This window comes from Hevea brasiliensis, chromosome 5, assembly GCF_030052815.1.
Source record: "Hevea brasiliensis isolate MT/VB/25A 57/8 chromosome 5, ASM3005281v1, whole genome shotgun sequence".
Classification (NCBI taxonomy): Eukaryota; Viridiplantae; Streptophyta; class Magnoliopsida; order Malpighiales; family Euphorbiaceae; genus Hevea; species Hevea brasiliensis.
Genome location: NC_079497.1, coordinates 5,579,733 through 5,596,193, shown reverse-complemented (window position 1 = coordinate 5,596,193; position 16,461 = coordinate 5,579,733). Strand labels below are relative to the sequence as shown.

Below are 16,461 nucleotides of genomic sequence, written 5' to 3'. Positions count from 1 at the left end.
AATGAAATTGTGTGACCCCAATCAGTATGAGGCCAATTGGGGTGAAACTAGACCCAAAATAGCCCATATTCTATGAAGAAACCATGCCCAAATTCTATCCAAAACTTGACCTAAATACTGCCTAAATCTGGATTTCCCTACAACCCAACTCAGAAAATGACCAAATGAACAGTACATGTTCATTTGGTCATAACTCTCTCTATACTGGTCCAAATGACCTAAAATTTCACCAATGGAAAGTTTAGACATAGGGCTACACTTTTCATGAAGACCACTTAACCCAGTTTTTCCTTTAACCAATTCAAATTGTTAGCACAAGTTGGGTCACTGAAACTGTCAACCTAGAAAATGACTAAATGAACAGTACGTGTTCATTTGGTCATAACTCTCTCTATACTGGTCCAAATGACCTAAAATTTCACCAATAGAAATTTTAGACATAGGGCTACACTTTTCATGAAGACCACTTAACCCAGTTTTGCCTTTAACCAATTCAAATTGTTAGCACAAGTTGGGTTACTGAAACTGCCAACCCAGAAAATGACCAAATGAACAGTACGTGTTCATTTGGTCATAACTCTCTCTATACTGGTCCAAATGACCTAAAATTTTACCAATGAAATGCTTAGACATAGGGATACACTTTTCATGGAGACCTCTTAACCCAGTTTTGCCTTTAACCAATTCAAATTGTTAGCACAAATTGGGTCACTAAAACTGCCAACCCAGAAAATGACCAAATGAACAGTACGTGTTCATTTGTTCATAACTCTCTCTATACTGGTCCAAATGACCTGAAATTTCATCAATGGAAAGCTTAGACATAGGACTACACTTTTCATTGAGACTACTTGACCCAGTTTTGCTTTTAACCAAATCAAATTGTTAGCAAAAGTTGAGTCACTAAAACTGCCAATCCAGAAATTGTCCAAAAATACTGTTCCTTTGGTATGCTTGACCAGTTTTGGCAAAAATGCCATAACTTGGTCTCCAAAGCTGCAAATTGAGTGAAACTAGTGCCAAAAGTTTTATAAGACACAGAACAACAATTTTTATGTTTTGACCAAGCTCTAGAAACCATTGCATTCTAGGGAAAATATTAGCCAAAGTTAGGAATTGAAATCTGGAAAATGTTAAGTTGAACCCAGAATGCCATTTGATACCTGTGTGTTCATTTGGCCATAACTCCCACTAGGAAATTCCATTTGAGATGTGCCAATATGACCTGGAAACATGATACTTAGGGCTACAACATTGATTTAGATACCTTTGCCAAATTCCAAGTGTAAAGACCCTAAAAAGAGGGTCAAACATACTACCCTGAAGTTAGTTTTTGCCTTTATAGGACTGAGAGTCCAAGTTAATACTTTGACCATAACTCACTATATCAAGCTTGAAAAATTATGAAATTGTACCTGGGAGTCCCTAAGACATAGAGGAACATATCTTGTGAAGGAACCTAAGTCTAAAAATGACCATAAAATGATCATATGACTGGTCAAAGTTTATTGACCAGGAATTGTAAATTCTGGACAGCTTAGAGGCAAAGGGACCAGTTATGATATTTTGACCATAAGTTGAGCTCTATAACCCCAAATTCAGTGATTCAAAAACTGAAATTCAAGTTTAAACATAGAGGAGCAATTGTTATGAAGGAAGTGTGACTAAATAGACATCCTAACCTAGTCAAATTCCTAGATAAAGATAACACATCAACATGAACCTAAAGAAAGGTTCATGGGAAAAATACTATATATGATAATTAAAATACTCATAAGGATAATTAAATATTAAAAATGATATGAATATGTAAATTGGGACTAATGTCCCATTAATATGAAATTAATGGTACCAATGAACAGTACCAGAAAATAGTAACAGTGAATAGTGCTAAAATAATTAAAAATGTTTAATTGCATATAATATACCTAGACTTATTTATTTAGTTTGGATAAATTGATATACCAATTAGGGACCACAGATAGCAGTACTGCTTACAGAGTAAATCATGAACTGACAATATATGTCTGGTATGATTGTTCTACAGGCTATATGCCTACTTACTGGCCATTGTGCCTACTTTATTTCTGGCTTTACAAGGGTCTCGTGCCCTACAGCTGGCCTCGTGCCTGACAGATGTATACAGGGTAGACATATGGCTGTCTAACCCGTATACTCCCGTGTATCCAGCTTTTATAATTTGTTATAGGTTTCTTGGGCATTGATAATAATTAATTAATACTGAATATACAATAAGTAAACAGGAAAGATCCCAATAATTTTAATTGTTTCCAAAGTGTAATAAAAAAAATATAAAAGACCCAGAATTTATGATTTGTAAATATTAATTCAATTGTTTAATTATTGTTATTATAAATTATGCACCACTAAGCATTATGCTTAGCGCGTTGGTTTTCCATCTCGTAGGTACTGAAGATCAGCAGTCGCCACAGTAGTATTCGGATAGAGTTCCGACCAGATCTGCCACCGATCAGCGTCACCTCTCCAGTCTTTTGTATTTTAGTAGGGTCCATGTGTAGACTAGTATTTTGGTTCATTATGTCTAGTCATGATGTAATTACTAGTTTATGATGTATTTTATTTTGGATTTGAAATGAAAACTTATAATTTATTATCTATGAATTTCCATATAAATGCAATAGATGACACTTCATTTTGAGATCTCATAAATAGTTGTGAATGATATGATAAAAGAGAATATGATATGGAAATATGTGAGATGACTATGAATATGTTAATACGTGATAGTGGAACCTGCCAAATGCCAATAAAACAGAGGAGGATCTGTCCGGGTCTCCACAGAAATAAGATATATAAAAAAAAAAAAAAATTCTACACATAAATTACCTGTTTTAAATGACATTAAATTTATAATAGACATGACAAGACAAGATAGGGTGCTTCGGCACTGAATGTGGCACTTGTTGCTCGGCTATACAATAGACGGGTAAGGGGCGTCACATATGATGATTTAGATATGGTATTGAAATCGTAGTATGATATGAGATTTTAACAGGTGAATAGTAGAACCCGCCAAACGCTAATAAAACAGAGGAGACTCTATCCGAGTCTCCATAAAAATAAAATGTGATAAAAAAAAATTTCATGTGATAAAAAAAAATTTCAACACATATGATAATATGAATAAATGAAATTTAAATTAATAGAGTATAAGACAAGATAGAATAGAGTGCTCCGGCACTGAATGTGGCATGTCTTGCTCGGCTACACTATAGACCAGGTAAAGGGTGTCACACTAATAGATTGAATCTTATGGGCATATCAGATAGTAGGTGAATTAAGAAAATGCACTTTCTAACTTCTAAAATCAAATGTAAACTAATTACATTAGATGTAATTTCATTATGAAATGCATTTTTGAGCTCAAAATAGATATAGACTAAAATTAAAGAGTTTATATGTACTAGAATAAAATTTGAAATTTGACTGTTGAAAAAAAAATACAAAGCTTAAAATTAAGAGACAATAATTAAAGGATTAAACAACGCTTTTAAAATTAAAATTGAAAGAGTAATTAAAATGATAGATTAGCTGATTGAGTTTGTGTAGTTGATGTTGGTTGGTTGGGGTTTTTATGTTTGCTGCACTTCTTCTTTTGCAAGCTCTCTTGAAAGTCTCTGAATTCGTCACTCCTAACTTCTCCATGTTCTATACATGGTGGTGGTTATCTGCTTGTCTCCTCATCTCAGCTTTTTAACTTTTTACTCCTAATCAACAGCTTCCTTTGAGCTAATTCCTTTATGTCCAAATAACTATCTAATTAATTAAATTATTTTAGATATCTTAATTTAATTAATAAAATAAAGTTTATTTAAAAAAATTAATTGAATAAATTGTTGATCTAAAATTAAATTTAATTTTAGTGTAAGCAATATCTGCTTAAATTTAAGTGATTGTCATAAAAAAAATATACCAGAGGCATTATTTTACTTAGTGGCGGATCCAACAGGCAATCGTTGTTCAAAATTTTGCCCCATTAGTGAAATGATTATTTAGTAGTCAACTAGTATTGATAATGAAGGAATCAAATATAAAATGTTTTTAAAAATAAAAAAATCACCCAAAAAAATTGTATAGTTTTTTTAAGTATAATACAGAAATTAATTATTTTACACTCACATGATCACATCACATTGAAAATGGTTTGTATAATTATATATATAATAAAATTAACTACCATTAAAAAATAATATATATCTTGCAATAAAATCAGTCTTACCTTTATAAAATAAAAGATGTAACTAGTTTATTCGTATGATTAAAAAATATAAAAATATATAATAATTTAAAATTTAAAATTTATTACAATTAATTTATTGCCATTAATCATCGCATACAATAGTTAATTTATTGCATATACTACTCCTTAATTATCGTATAAAAAAATTTGGATAGCTAGTGATGAGTTTTGACAGCAATTAATAATGTTCCCTTCACTTAATTTTAGAACGAGCTTGTTAAACTACAGCATGGCTGAGTGAATATCATCAGCAACTAGACTCAAATTAAGGACACAATATAATTATTGTGGACTGACTTCCATTTTAAATATAAAAATTTTAAAAAAAAATTAATTAAATTAAATTCTTATAAAATTCTTATTCAATCAGAGTGAATATGCTTCAGATTGGTGCGCTAAGGCATTGACTTTCAAAGAATTTGTTACATACTTTAATTGGTTACATTTATGCTTAACAATTTACATATTTTTAAAAATTAAAAATAAATAAACTCTGAAAATTATGAAATCATTATAAAAATTTAAATATTGCTTACATATGCTATATTCATATAATATCAATTATATATGAAACCAATATTTATGAATAATACATTACATAACGGTATACTATCATTAAAAAAATGTGATGTTAAAGGGAAATTAGTATTAAATATCATTTGATATTTACATAAGAAAAAGTTTTATAATTATATATTTTTTTTAAGTATAAAAAAATATTATGTGATTTTATGTTTTGACACATAAATGGTTTAATTTTTATCAATTTAACGTTCTATACTTTTTTTTATTAATAAAAGTGATCTAAACCGTTAATTACTGTTAAAAGATATTGACGTAACAAACATATGACACTGATATGACAACGTTTGTTCATCACATAAATATCACACGGATGTTATGTAAGCACTGTATCTATCATGTGTCGCCACATCAGCACCACATGTTTGACATATCAACATTATTTAACGGTACTAATAATTTAGACCACATTTATTTATTTATAGAGAAAAATACAGTATATTAAATTAATAAAAATTAAACAACAGTTTCTTGTGTGTCAAAGTATGAAATCACATAGTTTTTTTAATATATATATTTTTAATAATATTTATGTAACAAAAATATGATTACTTTTTTCTTTAATAAATAACTAATAAAAATATAATAAAAAAATTTTAATTATATATATATATATATATATATATATATATATATATATATATATATATAATTGGCCAAAACTAATTGAATGAAGAATCATTTTGATCAACCAAAATTGCAAAGTTTTATGTTTTAGGTTTTGGATGCCCCTCTCTAAAGTCTCTCTTCTCTCTTTTCTTTTTCTTTTCTCATGATTTTTTTTGGGATGGCCAACTATGAATATTTTCAATGATTAACCTCTCGTTTTTCTTTATTGTATTTTTTTTATTTTTTAATATTTATTTTATATTTTTTAAATATTTTTCATATTTACATAATTTTGGAAAATATCTAAATTTATTCTTAAATATATTATTAATCATTTCTTTCTTATGAGGAATTGATTTTTCTCCATTTTTATTTTCCCACTTATGAGAATTTATTTATTTTTTAATTATTTTTAAGTGAAAATACACCTCTTTTATACATTTATATATATATGAACTATAAAACTTGAAAATGTAAATGAATAGTCTTAGCTGCCATTCCTCATAACTACATCATCATTCCCAGCCGCCATGGGTCAACTACGAAAGTTAATTGGATTATTTTGCATTTGGATGCTAACAGAAATCTTTTTTCTTTTCGGCACCGTTGATGCGTGGAAGTCTTAAAATAACATGGTTCTAATTTTATATTACGACGGCTAATTACTGGAGTTATTATCTTGTTTCTTTTTAAAGGAATCAAAGGAGTTGCTAGATGTATTTGACTAACCAGCTAATGTATCCCATCAATGACTTGAAACAGTCCGAACAGTTCTTTACTTTTGTATATATTAAACACAGCTTACACTAATAATATATCAGTTTTACATTCATCAACTTCAAACACTTCATTGTTCGTATTCTTTTATCAAAAAAATTAAGTGGTATGTTAAATTTCAGGACTCAAAAATTATGGTGAACAGTATTACAACAAGTTAAATTCAAGTAAATTTATGACCTAAAAAGAATTAAATTCATAGAACTGAGACAAAAGAAATGAATCAAAATTGGAATCAAATGAGGCAAATTTTAACTTAAAATTATTGACTTGTTAATAGTTAACTCGGCCTGAAATGGGCCAAATTTGACCTTTTGCTTTCCTAAATCTTGAATCAAATTAAATTAAAATTAATAGATCACTAAATTACAAAAGAAAATGATAAATTATAATTAAATCTTTAAGATGTAGTAAAACCTTCAAGTCAGTTTCTAATTTGTTTTTTTAGTAATAATTTAGTTCTTAAATTTAAATTTTAGTAACAAATTAATCTCTATCGTGAATTATTTTTCAATTTAAAACAATTTAAATATTAAAATTTTGTTTTATTAATAAAATAATCCTTATATCTAAATTTTATATTTTATACTTTTACTATTTTATATTTAAATAATTATAAACATAAGAAACATTTAATATTTTAAAATATGTAATTATTTATATATAAAATAAATAATTAATTAAATATAAATTTTCAACGTAATAACTATTTTATTAATAAAACAAAACTTTAATATCAAATTATTTCAAATTGAAAAGTTGTTAACGGAATTAAAGGTCGATTTAGATGATAGAAAATAATTTATTAACAAAATTTAAATTTAAGAACTAAATTATTATTTAAAAATAAATTAAAGATTAATATGTGAGTGTTGTTATACCTCAAATACTTAATTATAATTTATTTTAAAATAAAATTACTCATATGTAGAAAAAAAAATTCTCTTTTAAAATGTGTTCTAAATATTTACTACTTTTTTCACTGCATTTAAATTTTTATAATAATTAAATAAATAATTAGATAACTTTATTTTTATACGATTGACTAAATTATCTTTTATTTTATCTAATTATTTATTATAATTAGTAGAAATAAATAATAAAATTAGAGAAAAAAAGTTAATACCCCTTAGTTTTCTAAATGTGATAAATAAAAATAAATAGAGAAAATATAAAGTAAAATTCATTCAATTAATATTATTTAATTTACTTTTGATCCTATTAAAAATCAATGGATTGTGCGATTAGTTATTAGAATATTATGAAAATTTTAGGATAGAATTAAATGTTCTTAGAATTTTTCAAGAGGTAACGTAAATTTTATATATGTATATATATACAACCCATAGTCTTCTGGCTGGGTCTTTCATTTCATGGTTTTCCTCTCGCTAAAAGCTCCAACGAAGCCCTCTGAAGGATGGCCCATGATTCCTGCTAACCTAGCAAGCCCAAGAAGACTACCAAAATCTTCCCCGAGAGAAAAATCCATTTGTATCTTGGGTCCAGATTCAGTTTAAATAAGATTTTTTTTTCTTAATATTTTTGTATTAATGGATTTCAGATGGAATCACATGTTATCAAGTAGAAAATTCTATTATTTATACAAATTTTTAAATTTAAATTTAAATTTCAATTAAAATTAAAAAAAAATTAAAATTAATACTATTACTTACTTTATTATTAATAATATGAATTTAGTGCCTACCAGAGTTAAATAACGAAAAATAATTTATATAGAAATTAAAACTTAGCCTATGTTATTTTAATATTTTTATAACTAAAATGTATTAAATTAATTTTTAATATTCACTACTAAATATATTTAAAGAAGATCTCAGCCAATAACAATGTCAAATATCTTACTCAAGACACGAGATAACATAATGTCAATGATAGTGTAACAATGTCTTTTTGAACAAAAGCCTTTAACTCATTGCATTCTTAGGTTTACTTTTCCATCCAAATCTAGCGTCGGCAAAGCTCGTGGATTTCCCCCACTTCACTTTGTCTCTCCATTAAAACTTGTAGCTTTTTGTTTTTCCTAAGGGCCATTTTCCCGGAAAAGTTCTATCTGCCAAGAAAATTTTCAAGACTTGTACCTCAATCTTCACACCTAGTCTTGGCTATATTGCCATCATCCTGGCTAGCTACAATTAAAGCCTTGGTAAACAGCGTCCAGAAGCTCCACAACTGCTGCAAAGAGTATAAATATTTTCACTGAAAGGCAGAAACAGCCCATCGATAATCTTTAAAAAGATTTAAAATTAAAGAAAATGTGTCTGATGAGAATTTAAATTTAAAGCTATGGATATTAACTAAAAATTTTCACATGCAGGCTAAAGTTTAGTCATTTGATTAGAAGGGTTAGCAACTGGTTGATCAGGTTCATATTAAGGACAACAAGAAAAAGCTGAACTTGACCATGGCGGTGGCCTCTAGCTCTAGGTGAGGCCCACAACCAGCATATCACTGCACATATGGCGTAACTTGGTGCTCCACATTGTTGAAACTTTGCAAAGAAAGAAACATGTGAAAATCCCGTTGCGTTAAGGTAATTTTTTTTTTATTAAGAGAATTAGAAGAGTGGGAATTTCAATAGTATATATTAAATAAGTGGTATATATTTTTTTATTTTTATAATTAATATATAATTTTAAATTTATGAATAAAATAATTAAATATATTATATAATATATATTGTTTTCACTTTAACGGACTAAACTTGACGATTTATTTAATTATGCTTATTAATAATATATGTAAAATATTGAAGGATGTAATAAATTAAAAATAAAAAAATTATCAAAATAAAAGATTAAAGATGTAATAAAATTTTCTCTATGTGACTGATTTATACATTAGAAATATCTATATATAAATTTATGGTAACATGTGTATATAAACGTTATTTTCAGAATTTATGCATTTAGAAAAAAAAAATAAAAATGTAAATCACATGGTTCAAGCTTCAAATTGGCTAGCGGCACGCCAACCATGCATTGGAGTGGCGGCAGTAAACATCACCCTTCGCCAAGCCCATTAATCGGAAATATTATTATCAGCACACATAAAAATAGGAGTGTGCAAATGGTTGGTTCAGTTTTGAACCGAATAAAATCGATAAAATTAAAAATTTTGAAAACCGAATCAAACTGATCACTAAGAGACAATTAAATTCAATCAAATCGATAAATATTGATTCGGTTCGATTTTAAACCGATCAAATCGAATTTTATAAGATTTTATATTTTCAACATTAAATTTTAATAACAAAAACATAAAAAAACTTAGAAATCAGAACTAAAAATCTCAGGGTTTCCTTGATTGATATATATATATTAGTAATTTCGGTTTGGTTTAGTTTTTTTATTTATTATGAAAATAACTGAATCAAATTGATTGAACTAAATTAACTCAGCTCGATTCAATTTTTCAGCTCAAATCAAAATTTGCTCACCCCTACATAAAAATATGAATTTTACGTGATCATAAAAAAGACACATGTGAGCACATAATAATCTCCCAATTAATCGTTGATCATGGCGCATACTAATTTTGACTATTAAGACATGTCGCTCAAACTTTTCTTCAATCCAAGGCCAATCACCCAAGAAGCATAGTCATAGTGGGAGCCATGTGTTCACTACTCGCCAGTGTTGAAGAGGTCCCCAATGGCCCATTTCTTAGTGATCAACGATGGATCACTAGCGTAGCAAATGGTAATTAAAAGAAGAAAGGCAGGTTTTGCTTTTGAAAACCATGCAATTGTGGTTAGAAGAAAGTTTTGAGCTTTAATTTGGAAGGAGAAACAAAGAAGCATATCGGAAAGTACAAAAATGGTGAGGGTTCCTTGTTGTGAAAAGATGGGGTTGAAGAAGGGACCATGGACGCCTGAAGAAGATCATATCTTGGTATCTTACATCCAACGTTTTGGGCATAACAATTGGCGAGCACTCCCCAAGCAAGCAGGTAGGATTATATACACAGATTTTGAGTTTTTGGGTTTTCAGACTTGAAATTCTTCATAAGCCTTTCGTCTTTTCTTTTTTATAGGTTTATTAAGGTGTGGAAAGAGCTGTAGGCTTAGGTGGATAAATTACCTAAGGCCAGGTATTAAACGAGGAAACTTCAGCAGTGAAGAAGAAGAAACTATTATTAAGGTACATCAGATTCTTGGGAACAGGTATATATTGTATGTATAATTTCGTTTTGCCATATACTTTTCTTTAATATTCTTTCTTGCTTGCTTGTACAAGACCAAGAAAATTTTGTGCAATTTTCTTTTGATCCTCAGATGGTCTGCAATTGCTGCAAAATTGCCAGGAAGAACAGATAATGAGGTAAAGAATTACTGGCACACACACATAAAGAAGAGAGTTGAGGAGAAGCAAGCCAACCCAAGCACAAGCAGCACAGCTGGTAACTGCACCAAAACATCAAAAAGGGCAGTGATCAACAATGCAATATCATCACAGCAACCTGAGAATTTTCCTACCCATCAAAGAAGTCATTATCTTGGCCATGCACCAGTCTTCCCACAAGAGCAATCCCAGGAACCGCTGGCAACTGTAGAAGCCATCAACGGTTTCAATACTATAAATGTCAATGATAATGAGTCTTGGTATGACCTCTTCATGAAAGTGGCAAACTCCAGAGAAGTGCATGGAAATTTAGGGCAGTAGTACTTAATTGGGTTATTTATTTTCAGTAGTTTATCAAATACAAACTGTATTCTTTTATAACTAAACATGCCCTTCTGTTTATATATGAATGATAGATTAAATGGATACTGGAGGTCTTAAACCTAACAGATGACAATGGCATGTTTTTCTTGCCCTAATTTGTCCTACTACAAGAATATATTTTATAAAATTATCATGATTTTATTAAAGAACATATTTCTTCTCTAAACTTGTACATGTGAGTTTCTTTTTTTTCTTAAAGATAAAACACACATGGGTTGATGACGAGAATAGATTACCATTAAAATCATGACAAATAGGCCTACCTCAGTCTTTTCGTCACATACTCACGCATATTGATTATTTCCCTTGATTTTTTGCCTTTTTTATCAGAGATAAAATATACGCACACACGGATTAGTGTCGAGAATGGATTAATATTAAAAGCATGATAATTTTAACAGAGTATTTATTTTCATATAATCTACACTTATACATACTCTATAACCGATATGGAATCTCAAAGATCAAGTTTTTAACTTTCATTCTATTATAAAAAAGCGGATAAAATTAGTTTAATAATTAAAATTAAAGAATCAAATGCGGATAAAAATGCCTATTCCTGTACCTTAAACAATTACGGATTGCATAAAAAAAAAAAATCAAAGTCATCGAATTTAACTTTGAAATCACAAGTTTAAAATGCCATAAAAATTGGAATCAAAATTTGCGTGATAAAGGAGCTTAATAAAATGATAAAACGACGGTCGTCTATGGACAGAGAATGGTGGTTCACCCATCAAAATGACAGGTCGTTTATCTGCCGGAGGATTGCTTATGCCTAGAAACTTGAATTTCCGTACTGGACACAACGGATAGAAGCTACCTTGCATCAAAACCCTTGCCAGAACCCTAAACTCAAATCGACATAGTCGCAAACAGTCAAAGCAATGGCTTTGGCGATCTCAAATGTCTTTAATTGCCCTAAACGCCAATTTGCACAGAGGAATTTCAATCTCAAACGCTCGCGTTCAATATTAGCTCCTCCATCTGTCAGGTAAATTAAAGCTATCGAGGACATTAAAACTGCTGTTTCTGTAATCAAAAAGAGAAATTATACTGAACTCTCAAACACTTTTAACGTTTCGTACCTGCCAAATGTTATTGTTCCTTGTATAAGTGCTAATATTTTTATTTGAAGCTTATAATTTATATCCCAACGATTCCACTGATGGAATTCTATGAACTGTTTTGTTGCCGAGGAAGTGTTTAAAGGAATCTATATTGCGATTTGGACACTTACTTGGGGTAAAGAAAGTTACATGTTTGAGAAGAAATTTCCTCGTTTGTATAAATTTCATTATCATCCTTAAGAAATTGAAAGCCTAAATTAAAATTTTCGTTACTTTATATATGTGTGGATTTAAAGAAAGTACAACTTAAGTTATTGCCGCATACTATGAATTTTAATAGATTTTCTAGAAGATTTCCGGAAAATAGAAGGGTGATTTGTACTGCCGCATCTGCAGCTGGAAGTTCAAGCCCAGACAGTGATCTAAATCCATATGAGGTAATATTGTATGATTATTGTTTTGAACTGAGGATGTTAAAGTTGTAAATGCTTTAATTACTAGGTATATGGTTGTTCTTTTGTTTGAATTATTTTAGGGTATTTCAGGTCCTTGGTGTGAGCCCCATTGAGGGGTTTGACATGGTGAAGGCAGCGTATACAAAAAAGCGAAAGGAGGCTGAGAGGATAGGTGATGAAGCAACTGCTGCTCTGGTAGGTTACTAATCTCTAACGCTTTCTTGCTGTAGAGAAAATCCTGTCTTTAACATTCTTTGATTTCCCACTTCTGCTTGTATGAAAGTATTCAAAATGAGGAATATTGCCTTACTTTGTGGATCGTGTGGTCTATCTGTCTGAATTCCAGCTTGAAAAAGCTTATGATAAACTGATGATGTCACAATTAACAAATCGGAAGAAGGGTATGGCATACGGTTCATTTAAGGTATGATTTTGGATACTTTCTTTGTATCATTTAAGCATTCTTGAGTTGGCAGGTGAAAATCAATTGATATATGTAGTTGTTTATACCTTGGTGCTTAGGTGTGTTCGTGAACTTAAAACATTGTAACTACAATGGCTTTTCTTAATGTTCTAATCGAAATGCTGCTTTGGTTTGTTTATAGTTTGTCAAAATTGGTTTGCTTAATTGTTCTTTGTTTACTTATTATGAAAAGGAAAAATCTGTTTTAATTGACACCAAATTTATATCTTCATTAAGGATTTAATTTTATCGTTGATGTAATCAGATAAATATCATAAAAGATGCAGAAAAGGTGAAATTTTTATTCAACAATTGTCTGTAACATTTGTGATTTTTTTAAAGAAATTTTAGAAGCCTTATTATTAGAGATGATTACATTGATATTCTGAAATGTTAATTAGTTTTCTGGATTTATTCCTGCCTTGTAGTTATTATCCTTATATTTACATGTAAAATGCAGGTCTCGAAGGACATAAAATATGCTGATAAGCAGCCAATTGTACCATGGGGACCAAGGTTTTGTAATTTCTATAAAAAGTTCTTCTGCACATCTAGATATTTCATTAGTTTATTATTTTGGTTATCATGTGTAGATTCTTATTGTAAAATTGACAAAATTGACAATCATAGATTCATAGCTGCCTAGACCAACTGACCAACTGACCATGGGAAAGGTGGTTCTATGCCTTCTAAAGCAGAAGCATGAGAAGTGAGGACCACTTCTTTGTATGGGAATGTAACTTGCTTAACTTGTCATTATGCATGAACTTATTGGAAGATTTTTATGTATTTTGTCATAGTTATGACTTGTGACAATTGTTAAAATGACTTGAAGTTGACATCTTGAATACTTTACTCTAATCAGCTACTAAGAGAACTAAAAATTTTTCTTCCCCTATATATGATCTACTGGCATCTTTGGCTATATTCTGTGGTCTCTTTTGTGATTGTAGAATGTGCCTTATCTTTATTCTCTAATATGTTTTCAGGTTTGCAAAGTCCAGTGTCCAAGACATGCGCATCAACTTGGCAATATCTGCTGCATTTGTAAGTGGTGAATTAATGGTTAATGCTAAGATGAAGGTTTCCCAATTGGTTATCACATAATCAGTTTCAAAATCCATTGGTCAATCTGATTTGATTGATTTAAACTCATTTGGCAAATACATGCAACTTTGAACCCATTCTGCATCTGTAATATAAGTAGAACTTTGTTTCATGTTACTGTTTTCTGCAACCTTAGAAATGTATTCTGGTTTTCACGAAAAAGGGCCACAAATGTTTTCATTCTTGATGAATCTCTTCTCTGTGCTGTACATGTTTTGCCTACATAGAGGGGCACAATAGACCATGTGAATGTTGTTGGGTGCCAATCGGTGTGATTTGGCAGGGACGCTACTGACTAGTTTAGTGATTGTTAAGATATAAATTGAAAAATCAAGTACTATCACTGAAGTTAAATGAAAAGTTTAGGGATTGTAAGTGAAATTAAGTCTGTTGATGTCAAAGAGACTGGTAATATAGCTGTCTGGTAAAGTCTACCAAGCTAATTGGTGAGTAGTTTTGGATCTGGGTGTCCAACTAAAAAATGTAGCATGATCTTGTTGGTGGTTATTTTTGTCCATCAATGTTCACACAGGGTCTTGTGTTGCCAACAAATGTCCTTCACAGAGGTTGTAGTTAAGCAACAAGTAGAGGATCTTACCTTGGTAAATGTTGCAATGCAATCCATGATTCTTTACTTTTTTTATGAGCTGAGATATTTTAGTTAGTACATGCTTTTGCAATGCATTAACTTAAAAATGGATTTTTCAAATTGATAATAATGATCAGGCATTTGTTATATTCTTTAAAGGATATGCATCCTCATCCTAACCTTGTCTTTCTGCAGATAGCTTGGATTCTTATCAAACGGAATGCTGATTATAAACCTTTGCAGTTTTTGGCTTTTGCATTTGTATATCGAATTTTTGAAAAGTTAAAAGCCTTCGAACCACCTGTATCACCAACATATACAGTAAGTGAATTACAACCTTTTTCCATCTCATGGGATTATTTATTGAAGGCCTTATAATTTTTACATTCTTGAACAACATTTTCAATCTTTTAATTTTAAATATTGGAGATGATCTTGCCTGCAGGAAGATGGTGAAGATGATGGGCGGGCACTACGAATGGGAAAACGACTTCTTCGTTCTCTTGCACTAGTTTTTGGCTGTATTGCTTTTGCCTCTCTGGTATGATGTCCTTTGAACTTGTTGGTGTATCTTCAAAAAGTATGTACTTGGGTCTTGGGTGGGCCCAGAAACAATTTAGTTCTGCCAATTCAAGCAAGGACTTATCTACTTTCTATGTATTTATTGCATTTCATTAAAATAGACAAATAGTTCTTGAATTTCTTATAATATGGAGAAATATGTTGCTTTCATCAAACCGTTTAGAACAAATTTCATAGGGGCCAAAAAAAAGAAGCATTACCATAGTTTTTTTTATGCGTCCTTGTATAATATTTAACTTCCCTCCTGTCTGCATTTATGAACTTTATGGTAAATGGAAGTCAAAACTTATATTAGCAAGAACTGGCAAGCAAGGCTTAGTTATTTCAGGGAGAGCTCAATTTAGCTTGGATTATTTAAATTGCTTCCATCCGAACGACATCTGCAATTGTTGCTGAACTTGAAAGATGCCCCATGGAAAATCAGTTAACTTGTGCTGAGTTGAACTGATTATATTCCTTGTCCTGATAATATCATTAAACACCCTGATTTCTTTAATTGATGGTTTTCTTGTATGCCTACCATTTATATCCTTTGCTTGATATCTTGCAGGCATACACTGGTATTTTGAATTTGATCGAGTTTCTTGGCAGCTATATACCTGTTTTCCTTTACAACAATCAGGTACTGATCTTGTATTGTTATTGCAAACAATCAGACTATGTTCTTAGGAAGATTTGGAGTGATTTCATTCAATTTATCACATGTAAGCAAATGATGACTAGGAAATAGGAATAGCATAAAGTTATTTGTGAAGTTGGACTGGCAATTGTATATCTGTGCCTATGGAGCTGAAAAGCCAATTTGTTGGCATACATTTCGGTTTCTAGGTACAATGCGCTAGAGTTTGGGTTGTGCACTAATTGTTGTGGACATCAAGCAGAAGACTTGTTTGGTTGAAATTAGGTCTTAGGGAACACTTTAGTTGATAATTAATAAACCTTGCATATTGTATCTTTGATGTCATCTGAATGTGATTTCATCTGGTGGTGAGTGCCTTGTCGTCCCTAATGAGTTTTTTTCATCTGCAGGAACTGTTAGTCACCACTTCATCAGCTGTCATGCTCTATATTTTGGGATCATATTATCGATAATGAATTGGCGAAGAGGTTGAGAGCAGCGTGGCGAGGTTTTCTTGAGCTGGTTTCATTCTAAGTTCGTTTCGCTGCCAAATTATCAAATGAGGATGTAAAATAAACAAA

At 30.4% G+C, this 16,461-nt stretch overlaps 2 protein-coding genes across 2 annotated transcripts; both read left to right on the top strand.

Moving 5' to 3' along the window:
* Window positions 1-9,887: 9,887 nt before the first annotated feature.
* Window positions 9,888-11,073, top strand: LOC110643240 (transcription factor MYB4). Its single transcript, XM_021795544.2, has 3 exons — window positions 9,888-10,219; window positions 10,304-10,433; window positions 10,545-11,073. Exons 1-3 carry the CDS (start codon window positions 10,087-10,089, stop codon window positions 10,930-10,932), a joined length of 651 nt encoding a protein of 216 aa, XP_021651236.2. The 5' UTR covers window positions 9,888-10,086; the 3' UTR covers window positions 10,933-11,073.
* A 630-nt stretch (window positions 11,074-11,703) lies between these two features.
* Window positions 11,704-16,461, top strand: LOC110643273 (protein CHLOROPLAST J-LIKE DOMAIN 1, chloroplastic). The gene is made up of 10 exons (XM_021795604.2): window positions 11,704-11,989; window positions 12,406-12,502; window positions 12,611-12,715; window positions 12,867-12,944; window positions 13,444-13,499; window positions 13,973-14,030; window positions 14,875-15,000; window positions 15,125-15,220; window positions 15,812-15,883; window positions 16,291-16,461. Exons 1-10 carry the CDS (start codon window positions 11,883-11,885, stop codon window positions 16,351-16,353), a joined length of 858 nt encoding a protein of 285 aa, XP_021651296.2. The 5' UTR covers window positions 11,704-11,882; the 3' UTR covers window positions 16,354-16,461.